Raw genomic sequence first — 24,200 nt, forward strand, 5'->3', positions numbered from 1 at the left:
CGTCTGTCAAAACTGCCCACTATCCACATTGCACACCTACAGCTTTACATATTTAGAAATCATTCATAAATTAAAAGCAGAAGAAACCGATGCAGCTGTACAACGGTGTGTGAGTGATTGTGACATTGCAATGTGATGTTATGCCGTGAGCTCAGGAAGAGCTCAGAGTCTTCTACTTCTAGTCTTTTAGCTCTCAGTGACAAGAGTGCTGTTTCTTTGTAGCTGAAGTGCATGGCAGCATAGCATCAAAGAGGACAAACTAGGCTCTTTATTGAAGTGTAGCCGCACTTTCGACCTCTTCTTTGTACTACTTCCCGTGCTCTTCAGTATAAAGGAAACTGCTCCTATGCTGCACAACTGATATAAACACATTGGGCTTCCACACAAGCCTCAATATAACTCCCAGTCACTCACACACCTGCAGCAGTTAAAGATGAAGCACTGGAGAATGAAACAATAAGGGACAGAAACAATGCATTTCAAAAAACAGAAGAGAAATCTGCCAGGATAGATAAGGCAGAGACATTTAAATCCATTTGGTCGAGGAAATTGTGAAACTGGTTTTCAGAATGAGACAGGGTTTTCGGTTCACAACCTTAATACCAAGGCAGTTTAGGATAGTGACTTAAATAGAGAGAGACAGACAGGAAGGACACAGATGTCTGACCTTGCAGTAGTGCTTATGTAATGGTCTGCTTCAGTGCATTTAACTGCAGTGCTCCTTTCCAACCTAGGATCAGTAAAGGCAACATGTCTCTGCAGTCCAATCTCCTCTGACATCAGTTCTGACACTTCGAGTGTATGAAAAGGTCTTGTGAGCTCCAAGTGAATCAGTTGTTATGGCCCTGCCTGTGTGGTCCCCGTGGAGCCAATCATACTAATTAAACTAGACTACTTAAGCCTCCTCTCATTAGTGTCCAAGTAAACAGCCTTAATTTTTTATGCATTTTAATGCCCATCTCCCAGTTCTGGGGGTGGTACTGAACCGGACAGATGAATGATGAAGGGGGGTAATTTCAGGTTTTCTCAAATGAAAGAGAGTGCACTGCGTGTCATTTTATCATTCAAGTTAAATATGTGTTGGTGGATTTGAACTATGCTTCACCATATCTCGTACAGTCAAACTCACCTTCTCAGTGATAATTCATTTAAAGGATAAAAGGATAATATGTGATATAATATGTAAACATGATCTTAAACCCGAGCTTTTGCAGACTTATTATATTTTTGGCCAGCTCCATGGTTACACAATCTAGCACTGCTCCAGATACCAGGGGCAAGTAGGGTAAAATGTGGCATGACCCAAAAATAGGGCTGCAACACTTGACTTCACTTGATCACTGCAGAAGCAAACAATGTTTGCAGGGCTGTATGCACTGTTATAAGCATACTATACTTCATGTATACTGCATAAAGTATAGCCATCCATTAGGAAACGAGCAGTACTGAGCCACTGGAGAGCTATTAGCTCAGTCAGCAAGAGGGAACGGTGGAAAGATGGAGGAAAAGGTGGAGACAGCTGGGTAGAGTCCTAGCAAGTACCAATGCGCTGGAGCTCTCAAACAGTGGGTGGCATCAAAACAACAGGAAGTAGAAAGAGAGCATGGTCTCAGAGACACACATATTGTACTCCTCAGTTTGCATCCAGGTCTGTGGTCTTTTTCTGTTCTGTTGCTGGTCTCCAGCAGCGTCCGAAGGTGGCATCCATGTACGAGGCAGGACAGCTCGAGTTTCATTTCAAGACCAGCAGCATAACAGCCGAGACATAATGAGCTTTAGCGTTGCCACTCTGCCTGTTACAGCACCTCATCTTCCCCACCGCAGGAACCTAGTCTATGGGTCTCTGTGGCAGACTGTTTGCCTGCTTCAGTGTGTGAGGATGCGTCTGCTATCCTAGGGTGAGTTAAGGCCTGGGCAAATGAGGTGAGGCTTCTTTTCCACTTTCAGGAAATAGCTAGCCTTTCAGCTTTGCCTCTGTGAGAGTGCGGTTGCTGGTTCCGCAGAGACAGATGCCCACATACTCATGGAAACACATGTGTGTGCATGTGACCTATGATCTGTCTGCATGTGAGCATCTGATGTAATCTGTCAGCATCCCTTTATCTACACAGGAAAGTAAAATCACACTGCAAAAAACCCCACTGGTCCTCCTCTGTGCTCAGGGCATGCAGGAGGACCACTTGGTAATGTGCTGCTACACCTGATGGATGCATTCGATGGTGTCTACCTCTGACAGCAAAGCACATGTACATGAAACAGAAAGTGGGTAATGGAAAACAAAGCTGATGTGGGAGCAGTCCAGCTTTATGACTCCACACATAGAAGTAGGCAGGGCGTGACATACAGTGCTGTTCACTGACGTCACAGCAGCGCACTAACTGCTGTCATTGGGAATGGAGTCGTGGCCTGTGGAGCTCAGAGAGCCTGTATGTGTGATGGTGTGTGTGTGTGTACGTGTGTGTGAATGTGCAGTCAGCACTGTTGTGGAGACAGTGAGTCAGAGAAGCAGACAGAAAACCAGAGAGAGGCCCCTGGTTGTCCCTCCACCTCCCTTGCCCCGATATGCAGCCTCGAAGAGCTTTCAATTGTGTCTGTTGTATGCTTCTGTGTGTGCGTCTGAGAGTTTGAGTGCACAGGAGCAGAATATGTCGTGCATGATCGTTCAAGTGTATGAGATCACAACACTCGTCGCCGGGCCCTATTTTAAGTCCTGCGACTCATGGAGTGCCCCGGCTTACGCAGACCTATTGGGCTAATGATCAACCTTGGCAATTAAAGCCAATCTGTGAGTCAGTGTGGCATCAGGAGGGCCATCTGCTTCCAGCCCTGTAGCACTCACTCTGGCCTGTGGGACCACTTGCTGGGGTCACAGCTCACCCGGCTTGTAGAGAAATGGTCACAAGATCTGAGGAGCAATCTGCTGTGCAATTCTAGTTCAATAGAATCCTGGTCTACTGATACACTGCTGTGTGTACCGCTGTCTCACGAGTGCAGTAAAAACACAAGCAGTGGGGATCGATCTTGTGGAGGACAATGTTGCATGTACCCATGACACATGTAAGCTCCACATCAGCCTCAGGCTAGTGATTCCTCCCACCTGCTTCAGTATCGTAGCCAAGATGTGTGCAAAAATGGGAATTTAAGATGTATGAAAACTTAAGAGGGCTTTCTGTTCATAATGAGTCTGCAATGTATCCAAATCTTTATTAGCATTCACACACATACGCAAACATTAGCTGCAGCCAGAAAAACAAGAGTTTAACGGCAAAGAAAGTTTGAAAGAAAAAAGTTGTCAATATTGTAAATGGTTGGGATACAAGACAAGGCAATGGTGTCTTCGCTTTACCCACATTGGGCTATTAAACCTTTTGTGTGTTTAGTCTTGGGTGCATTAGTCTGAGATTGTCGTATTCTTTACATTAACAGCTTGTCTTTCACATATAATACACTCTGAATATCACTTACCTGCATGAAAAGCGCTGCAGGAAAAAAAAAGGTTTGACTGATCAATCACACCACAGACCTGACCTTCTCTTATCAGACATCGTCTTGCGTAGCATTTCAAAATATATTCTATATTACTTAAAATTTAGATTTAGAGATGAAACCACAGATACAAGGGGCAAGCACATCTTCCCATTTCTCTCTAAGACCTCATTGATCTGAAGTATACAAAGGATGCAACTACATCACCAAATAGCCCCTTACCTCTTCTGTGCCAGCATATCAGGTGTGCTTCAAAGGTTCACAGCTCTATATATCTTTTCTATCACCCTGCAGCAGACAGTTGCTAAACCCGGGGAAGCTAGCTGGTGATTCAGGCCAATGGCCTGGTGTGCATTTTTTTTTCATAAGCTTGCTTGGCCCTGCTCTAGATTATGGGAGCATTCATCCTTCAGAAGCACCCACTATCATACCAGTTGCAAAGGTCAGCAGTTCTCTTTCCCTATGTGCCACCTGCTGCAGCTGCTGTACCTTTGTATTGTTTTCCTACAGGAAAAGGAAGGTCATAAGTGCAGCCCCCCCAGCCCCCCCCGTTTACGGTTGTATAGAAACACACTAATGTCTCTTTGGGTCCATGAGTTCCTAAAAAATCCGTATCCGATTAAATTGGTTTTGTTTGTCCAATCTATTTCACTACATATGTAGTACAATCCAAGATGAATATATATCTATATATTATATATATATGAGGCCATCTTGAAAGATTTACATATTCAACGTAACAAGAGAAGCTGTGGAACCCAGAAGCACCTGCTGGGCCAAGTACTGTTTCCTTCCGCACAGAAAGAGAAATTTGCTCCATGCTGTTCTACGGCGTTTGAAATGACATTTTCTGTCAGGTATACGATGGAGTTTGCTGTTCTGTCTCAGGCATGGCTGGTTGGTGGAGATGGAGAGGGATGGAGGCTACCGCAGTGCTATCACACATCAGGGATGAGGTCTGACAAAGATGAAGCGTGTGACAATGAAGGGATATGGAAACAAGACATTGTGAAACAGATGGAAAACCGATCCACCAACTGCAGCAAACCAATACCAAAAGCCCACGCAAACCCCAGAGTTGTGAAAAATAGACACAAAATACAGTACCTTCTTAGAAACAGCCTTTTACGTGTATGAAATACAAACAGATGGCCCTTTAATAGGCTGATTAAAACCACAGTCCCAGAGAACTATTGACAGTGACTGATATCCCAGAGCTAAAGACAATAACCACTGTAGCAATGAAGTGAAGTGGGCAACAGTGATTAGGAGTATGGTGGAGCTTGATGTTGAAAAGAGCTCAAGATATGTTTTTGATGTTCCTGACAAAAAGAAAAGGCTTGTTAAAAATACATAAATAAACAAATCGATAGCAAGGCCAAACACAGATTCCCACTGGTGTGGCTTCTCATCGCTTCAATCCTATGCCATAAGTATACGGCAATAAAGTTTGCATAATCACTCTCACTGCCAGAAGGGGGAGACAAAAGTTCACTACAGTAGGTTTAAGGTAACTGGTAAATAACCCCAAATTACCCACCCCTCTGTCCTCAGTGTACCCTTGCCGCACTTACCCCTGCCCTCTCCCCTCCTTAATTATCCCTTTCCTCTGTTCTTTTAGTACTTAAGAGGCTGACTCACTGGACCTGAATTGCTGTTTGTCTGTCATGACATCTGAAATAGTTGGATGACTGAGTGTTATGCCTTTCACTCACTCAGTCTGATGGGACCCCACTAACATCTTCATCCCTGGTTTTTCGGTGTAGCATAATGACCTCCTAGTAGCGGCCCTAATGGAGCCATAATGGTCATTTATGCCATGGGAGGCTCTGAGGGCACGGCTGTGGAGGCAGCGAGTCGCACAGGAAGATGGTAGAGTGAAGAGAAGCTCCGGGTTAAGTCTCTCCACCTCCGCCTTTTCCCTTCATACACAGCTCCCAAATCTCCATCTTTGTATGAATACCACATATCTGTGTGTCTGTGTGTGCGTTCAACTCCGCATTCACGTCCATGTAATAAAAGGAACCGATACAAGACTGGTTAACAATAGAAAGTACAATATGAATGTATGAGGGGTGTATCCCTGCTTTTGATGCTCGCTTCTACGGCTTATTCACACGCATAATACACACACACACAATACATTCTCCTTTTTAATTACATTTTTCCTCATGAATGCAGTGTACTACATTCTTAAAACTCTTTATAATTTCTTTTCTATATATGCTTGCACTGCTGGCAGAAACTGTCCTGTACATAAATTACAGAGCATAAGCTTGTGCTTATTGCTAAAAAACATTCTCTTTCTGGCATTTGCATTTTTATTATCCACAGTAAACACAAGGGTCTTTCATCGTTACATCCCGTGTTAGTCTAGAACAATCGACAAGTAAAGAACAGTTCGATGTACTGTAAGGCTGTGATCAAACTGGATAGTCCTTTCAAATTTCTCAATCACGTGAGCTCATCCGAACTAGACACCTGGTTAAAATGCGGCACATCTTGGGATCGTTCCCCAGGGCGCTGCAGGCTGAATAATACAATAGCACATTTATCAGCGAGCTAATGCTAATTAGACTGTTGCATAAAAAGGAGAATAATGTACAGTAGCGTCCCTCATGCCTTGTCAGCTCCCGCTTTGTCTGTTTAGCCATACGGCTGCATTTTGGCTCTTAAATAGGAGAAAATGGCAGTCTATTTTAGAAAACATGAAATATAAACTATCCTACTGCAGGGCCGATTTCCCCAAGTAATCACAATGTGCTTTGTATCATCTAATCAGATAAATTAAAAAAAAAAAAACAACCAAAAAAAAAAAAACCAATGGCAAAGAAAGACAAAAACAGCTTCTTTATTTCTCTCCTCGCTCTCAAAACAAGACATACACATTACTTATTTCTATCACAAAACATGATCTCAAAATCAACCAAAGCTTAGTTTGTTTAATCTTTTAAAGCTTTCTGGGGAAAAAAATCAGTGCTGTCCAATTGCACAATCTAGGGAACTGTGCACTCTTTAATATCTTTTGTAGCCCATTTTAAACTCAAAGATCCTTTCCATTTGAGTTTTTTTTGCAGTCTGATGAATGTTAGATCTGAAGTCTGAACATTTCTGTCCAGCTCAGTGTTTGATTTTCTTCTGCTTTGATTCCTACCCCGGCTGCAGTCCAGGGCGAGCAGAGTAATACTGTACAAGAGTGTTTACAGTGAATGTCACTTTCAAGTTTTCTGTGGTAATGAAAACAGCTGGACTTCTGAGTAATTCACTCACAGTGCAGAGTGAATTACCTTTAAAAGGAATATAACATATAAAGAAAAACATGACATTGAGGCGGTGTGTGGTGAGACTGAATAATACTATTCCGCTGTTCAAACTGGTTTAATGTCAAATTGTAGTAACAATCAGGCATATGCACAATACTCCTACAGCTGCGGCTTCACATGATGCTATGTGTGGGTTCTAAAGCTGAAAATGAACTGAAGCTGCATGACTGACATGTTGACTACTTTGAATCATGCTCATATTGATACCTGCATTCATAGATGCTTACCACCCTGACAGTGAGCTAAAGCTTTCTGAAAGTGTTACCGAAAAAGCTGCCAATGCTGTAACATCCGTATAACAGTGTATTTATTATTGAGTCCATATGATTAGTAACAGTGCAGCAGCTGCTAAAGAGACAGTTCATCTAAAATGCAAATAAACACACTGGTTGTATCTAGTTTCTGAGATCCAGTAAGCTGGAGGGGGATGAGACCAAGTATAATTTCCTAATTACAGCACACACAGTGGATGTGAGGGTAATCCAGTGATTTTGTGTTTATTTACTAGTGGAGTTTAGTATGCTATTAAATTTTCCTTAGGAAGTTACCTTTAGTTCTGCAAATATTAGAACAGGATTGATTAAAGCTTCAGCTAGAAGTAAGGGTGCAATTTTCCATTTCTGGTGACGTGTCCTGAGTATTTGTGGAGGATTCAAAGCAAAGCGAAAAAAAAATTTTTTTTGTGTTGTTGTTTTAAAATGTACGCGTTCGCTTCGCTTGAGTTCAATACGGTATTTTCATCAAATGGCCATGTGTGTGAGATGAAAATACCGCAAAGTTTCCCAGTAGGAGCAAGTTGGCCCTTAAAATGGCAGGGAAAAAAATGCACAGCAAAAAGAAAATATGAAGATGTACACAGGACGTTTTTAACAGAGTGGGATAGTTTATATTTTTTTGTTGAACGCAATGGCAAGCCATTCTGCCTTATATGTCAGACGTCATTAGCGCATTTCAAAGCTTCAAATCTTCAGGGCCACTTCAGCTCACTCCATGCTAACATCGACCAGGAATTTCCAAAAGGGACTGAACTTCGCAAACACGAGTTGGCCACTTTGAAAAGTCAGGCAGAAAAGCAGATACAGTTTTTCCAAAAATTTACGAAGTGGTCAGAGACCATAATGCTCGCATCCTATCAGCTGGATGAAGCGGGGAGCATGAAGGGGAGTTCGTTAAAAAATGTCTCAGTGACGTTGTTGAAATTTTGTCTCCTGAAAACGACAAATTAAAACACATGGTATCAGACGTCCAACTGTCCCGCCACACTGCTGAACACAGAATATCGGACATTAACACAGCTATTGAATCACAGTTGCACTCTGACCTTCAAGCATGTGAGTATTTTAGTGTCGCATTGGATGAGAGTTGTGATATACAAGACAAGCCTCAAATGGCAATATTTGCACAGTCTGTGTCAAACGATTGTGTGATCAAAGAACTCCTGGATATTGTGCCATTAAAAGACAGAACCCGTGGCATAGATGTGAAAGAAACCATGATGGCTGCATTAGAAAAAGCAAATCTGCCCATAACGAAGTTAACTGCAATAGCCACGGATGGAGCACCAGCCATGATGGGATCTGTGAACGGGCTTGTAGGGCTGTGCAAAGCTGACCGAACTATTCCTGACTTTTGGAATTTCCACTGCATCATCCACATGGAGCAACTCGTGTCTAAACCATTGAATTTAGATAACGTCATGAAGCCTGTGATGGAAATCGTCAGCTATATCCGCACACATGCGCTTAACCACAATCAATTCAAGAATCTCATCGCTGAGCTGGACCAAGGGCTTCCAGGTGACCTGCCGCTGCACTGCACTGTGAGGTGGCTGTCAAAAGGCCAGGTACTCTCTCGCTTCTTTGAGCTTTTGGATGCCGTAAAACTGTTTATGGAAGAGAAGGACAAGGACTATCCCGAGCTCTCGGACCTCAAGTGGATTATGGATCTGGCCTTTTTGGTCGACATGCTGTGTCACTTGGACAGACTGAACCTGACCCTGCAGGGTAAGTTAAAAATGCTGCCTGACCTGGTGCAAAGTGTGTTTGCGTTTGTCAACAAACTGAAGCTGTTCAAGACACATATTCAAAAGGGAGATTTAATGCATTTTCCCACTCTGCTAAAAGCCAGCGGGCAAGTCGCCAGCGCTGCCCTGAGTAAGCAAAGAGCCAGATATGCAACGCTGATTGAAAACTTGCACGAAAGCTTTGTGACCCGGTTCCATGATCTACAATTGAAAAGGCCACAGATTATGTTCCTCGTTGACCCATTTAATGCAGAGACCGGCTGTTTGAAAGTCCCGCTAGTCACAGATGAAGCTGCGGCTGAGTTGGAGATGATCGATCTTTGTGAGGAGGACCAATTGAAACCTGCTTTAAGGGAAGGGACCATTGAGTTCTGGAAAAGTGTGCCAATGGAAAAATACCCCAATGTCAATGGGCTGTGCTTAAGATACTGTCAATTGTTCAAGGCGAGGAATGCCAGAAGTCCCACTAAACAACATGCATTGTAAAAGTAAATGCTATTGTAGATTATTATATTTTTGTTTGTGGACTTGGTTGAACTGAAAGTTTGTGTGTGTGAGACAGTGCACGCAATTGTTGAAAATGACTGGCCTGTGGTTTTAGTACTGTAGGAGTACATTTCTTTCATTATCATGTTGGTGTGTGACATTTACAATAAATCTGGCTGAGCAGAATGTGTGTATTTTGTGTGAGTGAGTGAGTGAGTGAGTGAGTGAGTGAGTGAGTGAGAGAGAGAGAGAGAGAGAGGGGAAAGGATGGGTGATGTTCATGTGTGCCCATGCGTATGAGCACCACCCCTGTCCTAGTGCTTTGGACATCTGGTAGTAACCTAGTGCTGGTTACTACCAGATGTCCATGGCAATCTGTAATTTTTCATGTTTGCCTGCAAACATTCACTAACCACTAGCCGAGGTGTAGCCAAACTAGAGAAAATGCAATACAAACTGAAATGTATTAAGCCTGCTTTAATACATTTAAAGCAGGCTTATTAATACAAGTTGTGTCTCAAAGTTGCAGCGAACATGTTTTAAGAGGTTCAAGTTTTACTGTGAAAGCAAACAGTCTGCATTTCTGATATCTGTCGCACTTTCTGCAGTTTCACTACAGCTCAACAGTGGTTCATTTAAATCTACGACCGTTTTCTCTGGTTGAAGGATAGACAGAAGAATCGGAGTAATCTAGGACTCCTGTGGCTTTAGCCATTACTTTCCCAGTGAGCTCCAGTAACCACTTGTAACCAGTCATTTTTTCCCATTGACCGGAGCTTGACAGGCGGTCACATGTCTGCTAATTGTGATGTAGTTATCAGCTTTTTTCAGTAACCCTTGTTTTCTGCTCTAATTTCTTAGTTTCTGTGTGTAGTCACCTACAACTGCACAAAATTGTGGCGCCTTTGCCTTACAATATAGAGTGCCTTGAGGCGACTGTTGTTGTGATCTGGTGCTATATAAATAAAACTGAATTGAACTGAAAATAGCTCAGCTGACCATCGCCTACCATAATCAGAGATATTATCAGAGATTGCAAAATTCCACACTACACTACAAGACAAGAGAGTAATACTGCAGAAAATTGTTAATGTTATTATCTGATCCTTTATTAACTTGAGTCAATATATTACTACTATAATTCCAGCAATGTAAAAAATGGATTGGCAGAAAAATTAAAAACATTTATGAATTTTTTAAAATCAAACTGCAAGCGTGTAAATTCGAGAGAAAATTCAATGCACACTTTGCACTGCTGTAACTTGCACAGCGTGGACCCAGTCAGGTAAAAAGGCAGCCACCTTTGTGAAGCTGAAAGCAGACCTTAAACTCAGGATAAATATCTAACACAGCCATCTCACTCAGACTCGTCATCTTAAAGTAGGCAAGTTTACATCCAAACAGGAAGTGGTAACATCATATTCTTATGCTGATATGACAGTCTGACATCAATTTGACATAATAAAAGCCCGCAATATGAAAGTTAAAAAAAAATTTTCACAGTGGAATCAGACAATGATCAATATCCCAAGTCTTCATTGTCATCATCAGACTGACCCATCCAACAGACAAGCTGGAGAATATAATGCTTCAACATAATAAGCAATTGAGTAGTTGCATTCACTACCATACAGAAATTCTTTTATAAACTGAAAAACTACAACACAGTTTTTTTTTTAGTTGGAATGTGGCCACTTTGTTGCTCCTTACCCTTTTTAATTCTGAGGCAAACATCGCTATCTTCTTGATTGTCACTATGCTCCCCGTATACAGCATTGTCTCCAAAATTAAGTTCATTGTGAAGTTCAATCATAATGTTGAAATTATGCTGCCGCAAGGTAAACAGTGTGTGATTACAGGATTGCAGCAAAAAAAAAAAAAAAGGTTATAGTTGTAAAACCAACAAAAAAACATCAGAGAAAGCATATTTACCAAACGCTGCTCACTTTTTTTTATTGGTATAAATGTTTTTGTAAAAGCTAAAAAAAAAAAAAGGGGACAAACATGCTTAGAACAAAGATTTATTTTTGGGGACTTCCACAGAGCTGAGTGTGTATCTGACACGTGTGACAGAATTTGTGATTTCACACTATAAAAGGAATGTAAATCAGTTTAACAGCATTATGACACTTGGAGCTAATTTTTTTAACCCTCAGATGTTTGATGAACCATAGGTACCCTTTAGCTCTTTTTTATAACCGAAAAATTTTCTGTTTCCATTTGATGTTTCTCATCAAGCTGAATTGTTTGCAGGCTAAATGTATTTTATGCCTCATAAAACATTTGCAAATGCCTTTTTGCATTTTTGATGCTGCAAGATCTGCAATTTTTTCCCTTTTTGCCCTTTTTACAGTCACATTAGTCTGTCAGGAACTCTATTAATCCATCTTGTAGTCTGCAGATGTTCCATGAATTTATCACGCCACTCTCTGTAGTTGTGGCATACATGAGAGCTTTCCTGGGATACACATTCATTATCATATTAAATATAACATTCCAAAAAGTTGATTCTGTTCATCTGGACGTAGCATTTTGAGTTTTGTCACTCATCGAAGGGATTTCTTCAGTCAATTGTCCAACCTTTGGAGTTGAAAACACTACGTCCAGACGAACAGAATCAACTTTTTGGGATTTCCCTACCTGGATGGTTGACATTAAATATAACAATTTATCTCAACTAGACATCATTACTTTTTTCTGTGCCAGAGAAGCATCTGTAGCTCAGCAACTTAATGGGACTTAGAAACAATAAATACCACAGTTTGAGGTTGGAATTTGCCCTTTTGGGGCAGTGCTCTGATACATGCTCATGTTTGACATATACAGTACAATTTGATTTATATCAGCAATCTGTAACAGTAATATGCATATCCTTGTAAGTGCATTAAAGAGTAATGATGCCCATGCTAGGATGGAACTATTCTGTAAGCACGTCACGGCTGACAAATATAGACACAGGCATAGTGCATGTGATCAATATCGAATGCACTTTGTGATCAATGTTGGAATTAATTGGGAGTGTCAGTTACTGTTTAACAGCCACGGTGCAGGTGTCTGCTTTGAGTTGAACAGACTGCACTGAGTGCTGTCTGTTCCCCATCTCAGGCTGTGTATATTTCAGCTCTATTTTAGGTTATGTTTTGTACACTTGAACCTTGTTTCAGCTGCAGACTTGTCAGCTTTGATTTGTCTTTTTTTTCCGTTTCAGTCTTATTGAGTTGTTGTACTTAATTCAGTGCTTCTTCACTAATCAATGTTTCATCACTGTTTTTTCTTGACAATTGAACAATTTCCTTACTGCTTCTCTTAACTCTTAACAGTGGACCCCTGAGGTTTACTGAGGGTAAAAAAAAGAAAAAAAGCCTTGAAATGCTGCTCACAATTTATGCCTCTTGGATCTAGACTGCGAGGCCCCAGCACCATTTATTTATAGGAGTGTTTCAGCAAGGCAGTGTACAGTGAGAAAAAAAGCCTTTGATCTTAAATTGAGGATGCTTTCCACATCTTAGTAAGGAAGGACACTAGTCAATATTTGGCCTGAGGTTATTTAATTTGGATAAGACGCTTGATTCATACATTAAAATTTCCAATTACCTGTCAAGAGTTGAACGAGCCCAGAGGAGGTTGTTTTAATCATACAGCTTTATCAAACTCTTTAAATTGAGTTTAACATGGACAGGATCTTACATTCTGCCTCGGGGAAGGTGATATTCCCTAATTTGTTGTAAATAGTAAACATTTTAAAAATCTATGTTTAACTAGAGTTATTTACAAGGAAAAAATAGTCATCATTCCTTTACCGTTCAGTCCCATTTCTCTCATTTTGTTGACCTAGCACACACACGCTAGGATGGTTTTAAGGGTAGTATTTAAGATTCATGTAAGATACACAAAAGCAATTGTTTTAAATGTTGGAGTCATTCAGTTATATGAATTAAATAATATTTTTTGTCTAATCAGTCACTCTTAACGAAGACCTCATTTGTATACTTTTTATATTCACTCACACTAATAAGTAGGTGCTATTCCTTTTTCTTCTGTGGAACAGTGTTGTGGTCAAGTATAAAACTAGCATATATCTGATCTGCAGGTGGTCACAGCTGGACCTCCTGTCTAACCATTTCTGAATCTATTTCACAAAGATATTACAGAGATCTGAGCCGCTGTCAGATATTTCTCATTCCGTCTTATCAGTGGAAGGAATGATGTCTGGCATGGCAAACAAAGTATGTGTAAAGTCCCTAAATAAAGCATGAAATTGACAGGATGCCTGTCTAAGTGAAGCACCACAGAGCCACTGGCCCTTCTTGCAGCAGTCAGGTATAGCTGCTCACCTCCAAACTGCACGCCTGCCATTTGGAGTCCCATTAAAGTGCCCGGCACTCTGAGTCAACACTTTTAATGCAGAAAATGACTTCATTCATTTTCCATTATAAGGACCACATTTTAAAAATCTGCCAACAAAAAGAGATGCTTATTTTTCCGCTTCTCCACAGACGAATTTGCATACATTGGGCCACTGAAGACGAAGAACTTCTCCCATTTTAGACATTTGGTCATGGTGGTGTTCAAGTATGGGATAAAAAGGAGTAAGCAATTTACTTCACTATATGTCAGCTTTCAAAACTTCGTTGAGGAATCCAGACACGAAGCACACTTATAACCCTGGAGATTATTTGGTGACTGACGTGTACACTGACCATCTTTTGTGTATGCGTGTGCAAGTGTGTCTGATTGTGCTGCTTGAGAGAGCAAAACAGAAATCGGCTGCAACGCCAATATTTTACGAAAGCATTAACTTACCAGGGAACTGGTAGCTGTAGCTGGGCGCGAATCCAGTGTATCCGCGACCATACGTTGCCACAATATTAGGGTAACCTTTGAGAGACAGAAAACAGATTAACAAGGGATGATAAATATAAATATTGTATCAATTACATACCATGTGACACCAATAGAGGTTAAAAACAGCACAGACAGTGACATAATTTTGACAGTGACTCAACTTTGCCATTGTACATGAACACAATGAATTGGAAATTAAGAAATCAGGAAATAAAGCAGAGGTTTAACAAAATGAATTACTCATTAAGGATTTTTTAAGCAATTTCTTAATTTATAATACTTTTATTCAACCCCTATTTAAATCTACCAAAAACACAGAGTATCATCATTTCAAAGGATCTTGAAAGTATAATTAAAATATAATAAAAATGTCTGAAGACTTAAGGCACTTGAAGGGCTCAACTAATGATTGCAGGATCAATTAAATAAGGGCGTGATATATGAGGCAAGTTGCCATTAAGGGATTTATAAACAAAACTAATGCTTCTAAGATTTTAGTGTTAGCAATGCCCACCCAACCTTTTTCATACAATATGCATATATGATGAATATAGTAACTGTCACTGGTGATGTCTTAGGCTGGAGTGATAAAGTGAATCTATGGAAAACATAACAATAAGCAAAGATGGACAAGAACACAGCAGCAGTTATCTATTTCAAACTGGGCATAGGAATAGTAACTGTTTTTTGATACAAAGACATTTGCCAAAGCTTGCTAAATGTGCGAATGTGGAGTATCTGGATCTGAAACCCAACAGACCTCACCAAATTTGAAATGCTTTGCTAGGCTTTGGGGTGGCTGTAGCTCAGGTGGCAGAGCAGGTCAGCCACTAATCAGAAGGTTGGTGGTTCGATCCCAGGCTGCATCCTGGCTGCATGCCAAATATCCTTGGGCAAGATACTAACCCCGTGTTTGCCTACTGGTGGTGGTCAGAGGGCCCGGTGGCGCCTGTGTCCGGCAGCCTCACCTCTGTCAGTGCGCCCCAGGGCAGCTGTGGCTACAATGTAGCTTGCCATCGTGAATGTGTGTGTGAATGGGTGAATGACTGAATGTAGTGTAAAGCGCTTTGGGGTCCTATGGACTAGAAAAGCGCTATACAAATGCAGGCCATTTACCATTTAGGCCTCTACTGCAACTGAGTTAGATTGCTTCCTTTTCTTAAAAGTTTCTGCTAGAGTTTTTTCTTTCTCAAAGAGAAATGTATGCTTAATTTTGGGTTGAAGTCAGGTGACTGACTCAGTCAATAATAACTAATGATTAAATGCAGTGGGGTATAAACACAGAATGAAAAGAGGTGATTGAAGAAGCATCATGGGAAGCCCCCAGCAGTAGTGTGTGATCTGGATTAATGGATACCTGGGTATCATCTGCATAGCAATGAAAAATGCATGCTATGCCTTCTAATCATACTGGCTAAGGGAAGCATGCATAATGTAAACAGAAGTGGTTTCAGCACGAAACCTTGTGGAACTCCATAATAGGGCTACCACAGTTAGTCGACTAGTCACGATTACGTCAACTATGAAAATCGTCGGCGACTAATTTAATAGTCGACGCATCGTTTGAAGCTTTGTAAGATCCCAAAAGACGCAGGAATAAGTAGTAGGATTTAAGAGTGTAATAATGGACTGAAACAGAAGATGGCAGCACTGTATGTACAAGGATGCCAGCTGCCGTTAAACGCCGAAGAAGAAGCAGTGTCCGGTATCGTAGCTGTATCCAAATTCAGGAACCGCATCCTCCTGTGCCCGCATTTGTAGGCCAATTACATTACAGCGACACGACGAAGACTGTCCAAATTCGAAGACTCCGACAAATGTGGCCTTCATTTCCCCAGATTTGAAGGATGGGTCCGGGTGTATAATTCGTGGCCCAACCTATCCCAGAATTCATAGCGCGGCCCAGCGCACCCCTGCTCAGTTTCCAACAATGGCGGCAGCTAGTTAGTTTTAATTTTACTCTTATTATACTTTCTGGGTCACAAAATAAACGTTTAACATATTTTCAGGCGAGAATGTAGCTGTGTAAACTTAAAATATCTGCTCAGTTTATCAAGACACCACATATTTTCAAAAGCACTCCGATGTTTTTGGAGACGTCTGTTACCCACCAGCTCGATAGCTAGTCGGGGTTCAAGGCTCACTAGAGCCGGTGAGAACACCGGACTCCCGGCAAATCGTTTTCAAACCCACTGCCGTCTTTCGCTACTCAGGATAAACATGATATATGAGTCACTTAGATAACTTAAAAATGTTATTGTTTGGCTTTTTTCAGTATTTTATTTGTTCCTGAGTAAATCAGTTTGGCTGAGATTAAAGTTATAGTTTTTACACAGCTGAATAACGTCAAGCAGACAACTGATTATCAGAAGTGTGAGATGCTCAAGAATATACTCCGGTGTCCTGTTATATTTTAGATAGTAAGTAGCAGACGGCTGAGTTTATTAAACTCCACCGAAACAATCTGCAAATTTAATTAAAATTGAATAAATTATCATCTTGTCTTTATTTTTAGTTAGCACATACCTTAAACACTTAAAGCTGTAAGCTAATGATAGTTATATAAGAGCAGAATAATGCTGGTGCAATAAGCTGTACGTTTTACGTCCAATGGATGCATGATCTGATTAGTCGACTAATCGCAAAAATAATTGGTGACTAGTCAACTATCAAAATAATCGTTTGTGGCAGCCCTACTCCATAATTAACCTTAGCATGAGAAGAGGACTCCTCATTTACATGAATAAACTGGAGTCTATTAGATAGATATGATTCAAAGCACTGCAGCACAATGCCTTTGATACCTACAGCATGCTCTTATTTCTTTAATAAAATATTGTGGTCAACAGTGTTGATTGCTGTTTCTTTACTGTGATTAATTCTGTATACTGACTAAACTCTTCAAAAAAAAAAAACCATTGCTTGAGATAAAAGGAAGGTTGAAGATTGGTTTATAATTAGCTAATCTAGCTGGGTCAAGTGACAGATTTTTAAATTTAATGGTTTAGTTACTGCCAACATAAAGGCCTGTGGTAGGCAGCCCATTAACAGAGATATATTATTCACATTTAAGATTGAAACACTAATTAATGGTAGGAATAGTAGGAATGAGGGTTTAATAGACATGTTGATGGTTTGGAAGCAATTATTGAAGTTAACTCAGAGAGATCAATTGTAGAGTTTAAGTAGTACCGAACCATAATAATGGTCTGTGTTTTGAGGATGACTATCTTTTTCTCTGATGATGACAATTTTATTTGTACAGAAATTTGTGAAATCATTAGTTAAAATTACGGGAATGCTTGTCTTAAAAGAGGTCTGACTCCTTGTTAACCCTGAATAAAAATTTTAAAAAGAGACCTGAGGTTGTTTTCTTTTTAAAGAGCAAGAAAATCTTTTTCTCAGGCTAAATGAAGATTTGTGTTTGTGAGTCAAGCACTAGTGATTTGAGGGTTTCTCTTTTCAGAGCCACAATATCCAGGGTTGTACACAATGGGGATGTAATTAATGAGATAATCAGCCTCTGCATTGGAGTTGTGCATGCAATTGAAGACAACAGTGGAGAAATTACATCCTTGAATGCGGTAACAACACTTTCAGAAAGACATCTACTGTATTGACATTTATTCCAGACTGCTCTGTAATCTGTAAATTTAAAAGTTATTAAGAAGTGATCAGACAATAAAGGGTTCTCAGCGAATGCTGATAAGTAGTGTTCTGGTTCTATGTTCTATGTAAGATGTCAGAACATGTTCAGTATGGTTAAAGTGGTGTGTGGGCTCACTTACATTTTGAGAGAAGTCAATTGAGTCTAATAGTAGATTAATTCTAGTGTTGAGGCTGTCATTATCAGCATCTACATCAATGTTAAACTATAATTACTGAGCACTAACTCAAACAAAATGTTGAAGAATTCAGAACCAAGAGATACCAACAAACAAAACTGTTCTTTGTGTTTTCCAGTTTGGTGTAAAAGGCTGAAAGTTAAGGTTTCAAATTTTGTCTGGGTCCTTGGTTGATTAATAAGCTGGCTGGCTTAAACATGGATTTTAAGAATCCATGTTTAACTGTTTTACACTTTGGTACAGTCGAGGATGCTTTATTATTCTTACTTTGCGATTTTCTTTTATGCTTGAATCATTATTTGCCGCTTTTTTTGGTTTGCTTTTTGGTAGTCTGGGAGCAGTCATAGTATCAATGGACATGTGGCTTTGGGGGGGATTAGAAACGTCTACTTTCACAAATTTACAGTTAAACAGTGTATTACCACAAAGACACTCCATGTAATTGCTAACTTAACCCCATTTATTCACCAACTGATATCAGACAGATGGTAGAATTATTCCATCTTTTTGCTGTTTTAACGCCATCTTGGCACATCAAAGACACTTTGAAGATGTGCAAGTGGTTGCTGACCTGATCCCCGTCTTCCAAGCAACCATTATAAAGTCCTATTGACTGCAAGTTAGCTTCACACAGTGACAATAATTTGGGTTGTGCCATGGTCTTGGCCACAGTTTTCCCTGTTGTGACTGTAGCATGAAGAATGAAAAGTGTGCCATTTGTATTGTGAAGTGCCATTCTATTAGTACTACAGGCTTAGAGTCTGAGAAAAATAAACATCTGTACACACCAGATTTCATCCTGGTACTGCTATCAGCACTCCATCAATAAAAACTGAAGATCTGGTTCTACTAGCAGCTGTACGTGCCTTAACATTGTCTCCACTATATTTTACAGATAATTTGTTACACATGGATAATTAGCCCTTCCTTTCATTTTCCATGCTTTTCTCTTCACATCATCCAAGTTAAACCTCGGTTTAAAATTCTTCTATCACATTGATAAGTCTGTTTTATTTTTCAGCCTAATGATGGTCTTTTCACATCCAATGACACCTGTTTGATCTGCATTTTAAGAGTTTTCAGGAACAACTACCAAATGCAAATTCTACACTTAAACTTTCAAAATTTTATCCCCTAATTTGTCATAAGATAAAGGAAAACAGCTTATGTGATATTACTTTTGAGCATTTAAAAAGAGAGGGGATGTGTAAAAAATGTGTTTATTATTTTTTTTAAACCCCTTTAATTAAATCCGAAATTCAATACTCAATTATACCTTGATTGCTTAATTTTCAATGCGGTCATGTAGACAGGCAAAATTTAAAAACAAGTCTTATTGTCCAAATACTAGACTAGACCTAACTATATATTCGAAAATATATTCACACAGGATGGCCTTCAGGATCTTATTCTAATTGTTTTTATTTTGACAAATAAACTATTATGTTACAGTTTTAAAATGAAAGGAACCCCTCATTAAATACATGTCTGAAAAAACTTCTATTATTGTTTAGAAAAATACTTCTTACACTAAGTCTGGTGGCTTGCCATGTGTGTTTGTGCTCTAAGCCCAATTAGAGGTGGCATAAATTTAACAGGACTATTTTTCAGGAATTCTGCCATAGTTTGAGATCTCACTGATTAATTTGGTCTGTAAAATGTTTTTATAGCCAGCAAAAATAATGGCTACAACGATACGACTGAGGCCCTGATTGTAAAAAACAAAAATGTTTTAGGGGAGCAGATTGAAATTTTTTTTTTAAAGCTTCATACATTTTTAGTTTAGCTCTTTATTTGTGCTGGGTATTAAGAGCTGGTCCCAAATTCAGCAAATGGTTGGAAACCAAAGCACTGATATGCTCCCACACAAATACAGCTGCTCTTGGTTCTTAACTATCTAATTTATTTTCACTCTTTATTTAACCTTAAGTTATCTGGCACTTTTATAGCTCAGTGTAATAACACTTTATAGCAGGCTCCTTGAGATGTCGGTGTCTGTTTATGTTCTATATCTCTTCACAGTAACAGAAAGGTTCATGTGTAGTAATATAGCTAATGTACAGTAGTTTGTCAAAATGATATGGTCACACAAGAGGCAGCTGCACATTTGTAAAATTATTCGTTTATTTTGCTAGTTTAAAAAAAGTTTTACAACAAAATTAAAACAGAACTTGAATTTAATTGTTATTCGATTACTTGTTATCTGAAGCATTTATCTGAAAAGTTGTATTAATATTGATTTACTGATTGATGATCATACATTTGCATGATGTATCTGCAATACATCAAAACTGGAATTATCAAGAATAATTTTTATACAATTGAAGCATTACCTAAAGCTTAGCTAGGGAATTATAATCTTGATACAAATGGAATATTTTAAAACTGTCATGCATAAATCAAAGTCAGTGGTTTCTGTGGGGGTAGAGACTTGGTTAAAAGCTGTACAGTCCCTGGGTGAATGGCGAGTTGCAATGAGGCCCAAAGTGGACCCAGTGTCATTAGAAAAATTTAAAAGTAGCAGATGTATTGTTCATCTGCTGTCATGATTCTTATTACTACCACAGACCCACCAGTTAATTAGCTGGACAGTTTTCAGACAGAAGCAGCTGTGGGCAACATATTGAGAAACGGGGTGCGAGGGAGCAGGCAGCTAGGAAGCGGTATACAGACATAAGAAAATTTGAGATGAGTGCGTGGGGAGGGGGGACGACTGAGAGCTTGAGCACCATCAAAGGTAATATAAACATAATTAACCCCCTAATTATAGTATATGTCTAAGTCTTTATCTGTGTTCCTCAAGCTATTATCATCTACAACCATAAGTCTGGACTAAATTACCTAGCACGATGACGTCCTTAAGGCTAAGAATGAATCAGCCTTGATAACTCTTTCTTTGTTGTGTGTAAGCTACACCTCAGTAACTGACCTCTGAAACCTCTTTCAGGCACGTGTGTCCTCAGCTCTCGTTAGCTGTGTACTACCCCGATAAAGTGGCTGCAGTCACAATACCATTCAAATGTCAAGACCGTAATTTAGAAACTGCATTTTTCTAGAGAGTGCTGGATAATTGGTATTACATTAAATACAACTAAGTAAAACATTATTAGAAAGTATGTGTGCACGATCCATATACCATATACATATATGTTTTTATATATATATGTATACATGCACTTGTGTGTATGTGCTTGCAAGGCGTCAAAACATATTTTGCATGCATGCGTCTGAGTGTGGGCAAGCTATGTGTGCGTGTGTGTGAGTGAGGGAGGGAGAATGTGTGTGATGCTCTGTTCTGTATGCCTCAGAGCCTTTGCCAGCTGGAATCAGAAAGGTTGACCTTGGTCATAAATATCTAATCAGTGTTTGCTGTCCATGAAAAAGTTCAATTTATTCCCAACCCAATGGGAAAATGCCTCTCTCAGACCCTCTCCCCTTTTCTAGCAGACAAAAAGAAATGCAACGCTGAGAGGCGGTGAGGGGAACCTTAACCTGGTATGGATGAAGTAGGACAGAGGCTACGCCAGAAAAAAAACAAACAATGCTCATCAGCTGCTGATGAGAAGTCATCACCGGGAAGTTACAGATGGACGGCTTTCACAAAGCCTCTCATTGTTTGTTTGGTCTGAAAAGAACTGTGATACGATACAACGAAAAACCTATCACAGACAGCAAAATATTGGATATTATGTGTTTGATACTGTCAAACAGAATAAGTGCCAAACTAAAATTGTTGGCTTAGATACCCGAGCTTCTCATACGTCCTTATTTTGACATTTTCTGAAACAGCAAGACCACTTTCCTTTTCTGATGTACCGCATTAAAATTGGGGTTTTTTTACTAAGCAAAGAGTTTTCAGTTATGTGTGTGCACAGTGTGTCAAAGGAGAGAGCCAAATATAAAGTGACACTAGCCTGAGATACATACTAAGTTCATCTCCTATCTCATGAAAGTCTTAGTATGTGCAAACTCACAAATATTTTCAGACAAGACAATGTGGTAGGTGGGGAGAAAGTACGGGGAAGAAGGAGATAACTCACTGTCTCTCCTACTATTTCACTAAATGAAGCCTGCCATTGTGTCTGGCCTTGTGGCGGCCTATTAGTGCTCTTATTTGCCTTATTAATATGCATGCTAATGTACCTATTTTATGGCTCAACAGTTCTGATTCACTTTAAAATCAATTATCCATCTGGTACATCCATACCTCGCCCAGGCTCAAATGTGTATTAATTTCAGCAAACATACATCGGCGCAACACAATAAAGATAAATGCCTCGATTAGAGGCAGTAAACAAAGGAGCTAGGGATGGCTTTAATGAGATTTGGCACAAAAGGAGCTTACACTTTCTTAAATAATGAGCCTAGGGTCCCTTTTTCCAAATGCAAATTATATAAAGGAATGTTTCGCTGTCCTTGTTCCAATTTCATTTAGATAAGAGTGTCTCCAAACAAGTCGACTGTTAATATTCTCACATGAGCACATCACTGCCTTTCTGCCTGCCGTCTCCCAATGGAGGGGAAGAGTGCTCTCCTCTTCGCAGACACATTAGTCTGTAATAAGTTCTGAAAAGTTCACTGTGCTTGTTAAATACTTCTAACAGATGAGATGGAACTGGGAGCGACTTAGATAGAGTTGACAGAAGCACTCAGCCAAACGTATCAACACTTTTACCACAAACAACTGTATAATCACCCCCGTGGAAAGGTCAAGGCTGCAATAACCATGACAGTTAAAGCAACTGTATATAGATAAATGGATAGATAGATAACATAGATAATTAGTTTACTGCCCTCTTCTTTGGTAAGAATAGCTTTGGGCCTCAGTGATTGTTCAGTTTTTGAGAAAATGCAAAACAAGCGACAGCGAAATATGAATATCAGCTTTGAGAGCTGCGGGAGACACAAATGCACCTGCACCTGCTGTGAGAGGGAGGGGCTACGTGCAGCGCAAAATGAGTTTCTTACAATCAGTGATATGTCTCTTTTGCTTCTGAAAAAAAAAATGAAAAAATAAATCTTTAATGTGATTGCAAATCCATTTGGTTACAGACAGACATACAGACACATAGATGGATAGCGGGTGAGTGGGGAGGCAGGGAGGGAGAGAGTGCAATAGTGTTAAATAAAAAGGGCCACAGGCATAGGCTGGATGGTAATGAAGAGGGGTGGGCCAGCAGCTGAGGTCCCTGTAGATGAGATCTCTCTCTGACATGTGTGTCCCCTTCATTACCCATTAAGGGGGGCACAGTGATGAATCCTTAATATGACATTACACCAATTTTCCTCTTCATTTAGCCTGCTAATGTGCTGGTCTGCTCCTATATGCCCAGGGGCTGGCTGTACCACACTCAACCAGAAATAGACCACAGTGGCCACTGGTGGCACACCTTGAAGCAGGCTAATTAGGGGCAGCGCCCACCTAATGGGGCTATCTAGACAAAAGTTTGCATAAGTTGATTTTTTAAGCAGATAGAAATTGGTGACTGAATGGTGTGCACGTCTGGCATTTGGTCTGGATAAAACAAAACATAGTTTTGCCGTAAAAATTGTATGCATCGGCCTTTTTCTTGATTGACCATCACAGGATTGGCAAAATGAGGTAAAAACACCAGAAACAAGTCTTTTGGTTTATCACCAAAAGATCTCATGGAAATATGCCCAAATATTCATGGAGTCCTGTTTAGATATCTGCACAAGTATAACTCACTTAGCATGCCCATCCCCAGCATGAAGGCATCCATGGTGTAGGGCAGACCCCTGGCTCGCCCCCGTGTACCTGGTGGGAACATCACCTCCTTGGGCTGGGCCTTCTTACATTCTACCTATGTAGACAGACAACAAACACACACATACACACACCAAAGCATTAGTCTGTGTTGGTACGCAGCCCGACAGATCTGACAGGGCTGTGTCAGCTCTTTAAGGTGGTTTTCTGTTTGACTTGCACAGTGCTAGATGTTTTCCATAGAGAGAGAAGGGGAAAAAACAGACTGAGCAAATCTGAACACCTCACATTTTAGAGCAAAGTCTCTAAGGAAAACTTACAATCTTCTCCTGCATTAAAGCAAAGGTTATTGCTCCAGTGAGCATGTGCCCAAACCCTCAGGGAAATACAGGCTAAATACTTGAGTTTCCATGAGTTTCTAAAACATAAAGGTAGGAGAAGTTCTGCTCTCCAGACTCCCACAG

The 24,200-nt window shown here is 40.1% G+C and overlaps 1 protein-coding gene across 11 annotated transcripts in view; it reads right to left on the bottom strand.

Annotated features, from left to right (window-relative positions):
- The window catches only part of msi2b (musashi RNA-binding protein 2b), a 279,768-nt gene that overhangs the window by 33,449 nt on the left and 222,119 nt on the right, over nt 1-24,200 (bottom strand). For all 11 annotated transcript variants that reach the window (XM_085469730.1, XM_085469728.1, XM_085469727.1 and 8 more), the window contains exons 9-10: nt 23,719-23,833; nt 14,122-14,196 (exon numbers count right to left, since the gene is read on the bottom strand). In XM_085469730.1, coding sequence (XP_085325856.1) covers nt 14,122-14,196; nt 23,719-23,833 — 190 coding nt within the window. The remainder of the gene's footprint in view (nt 1-14,121; nt 14,197-23,718; nt 23,834-24,200) is intronic.

The sequence above is a fragment of the Copadichromis virginalis genome, linkage group LG10 (genome assembly GCF_057382275.1).
Source record: "Copadichromis virginalis isolate Kocher_CV1m ecotype Utaka linkage group LG10, C_Virginalis_male_GT1.1, whole genome shotgun sequence".
Classification (NCBI taxonomy): domain Eukaryota; kingdom Metazoa; phylum Chordata; class Actinopteri; order Cichliformes; family Cichlidae; genus Copadichromis; species Copadichromis virginalis.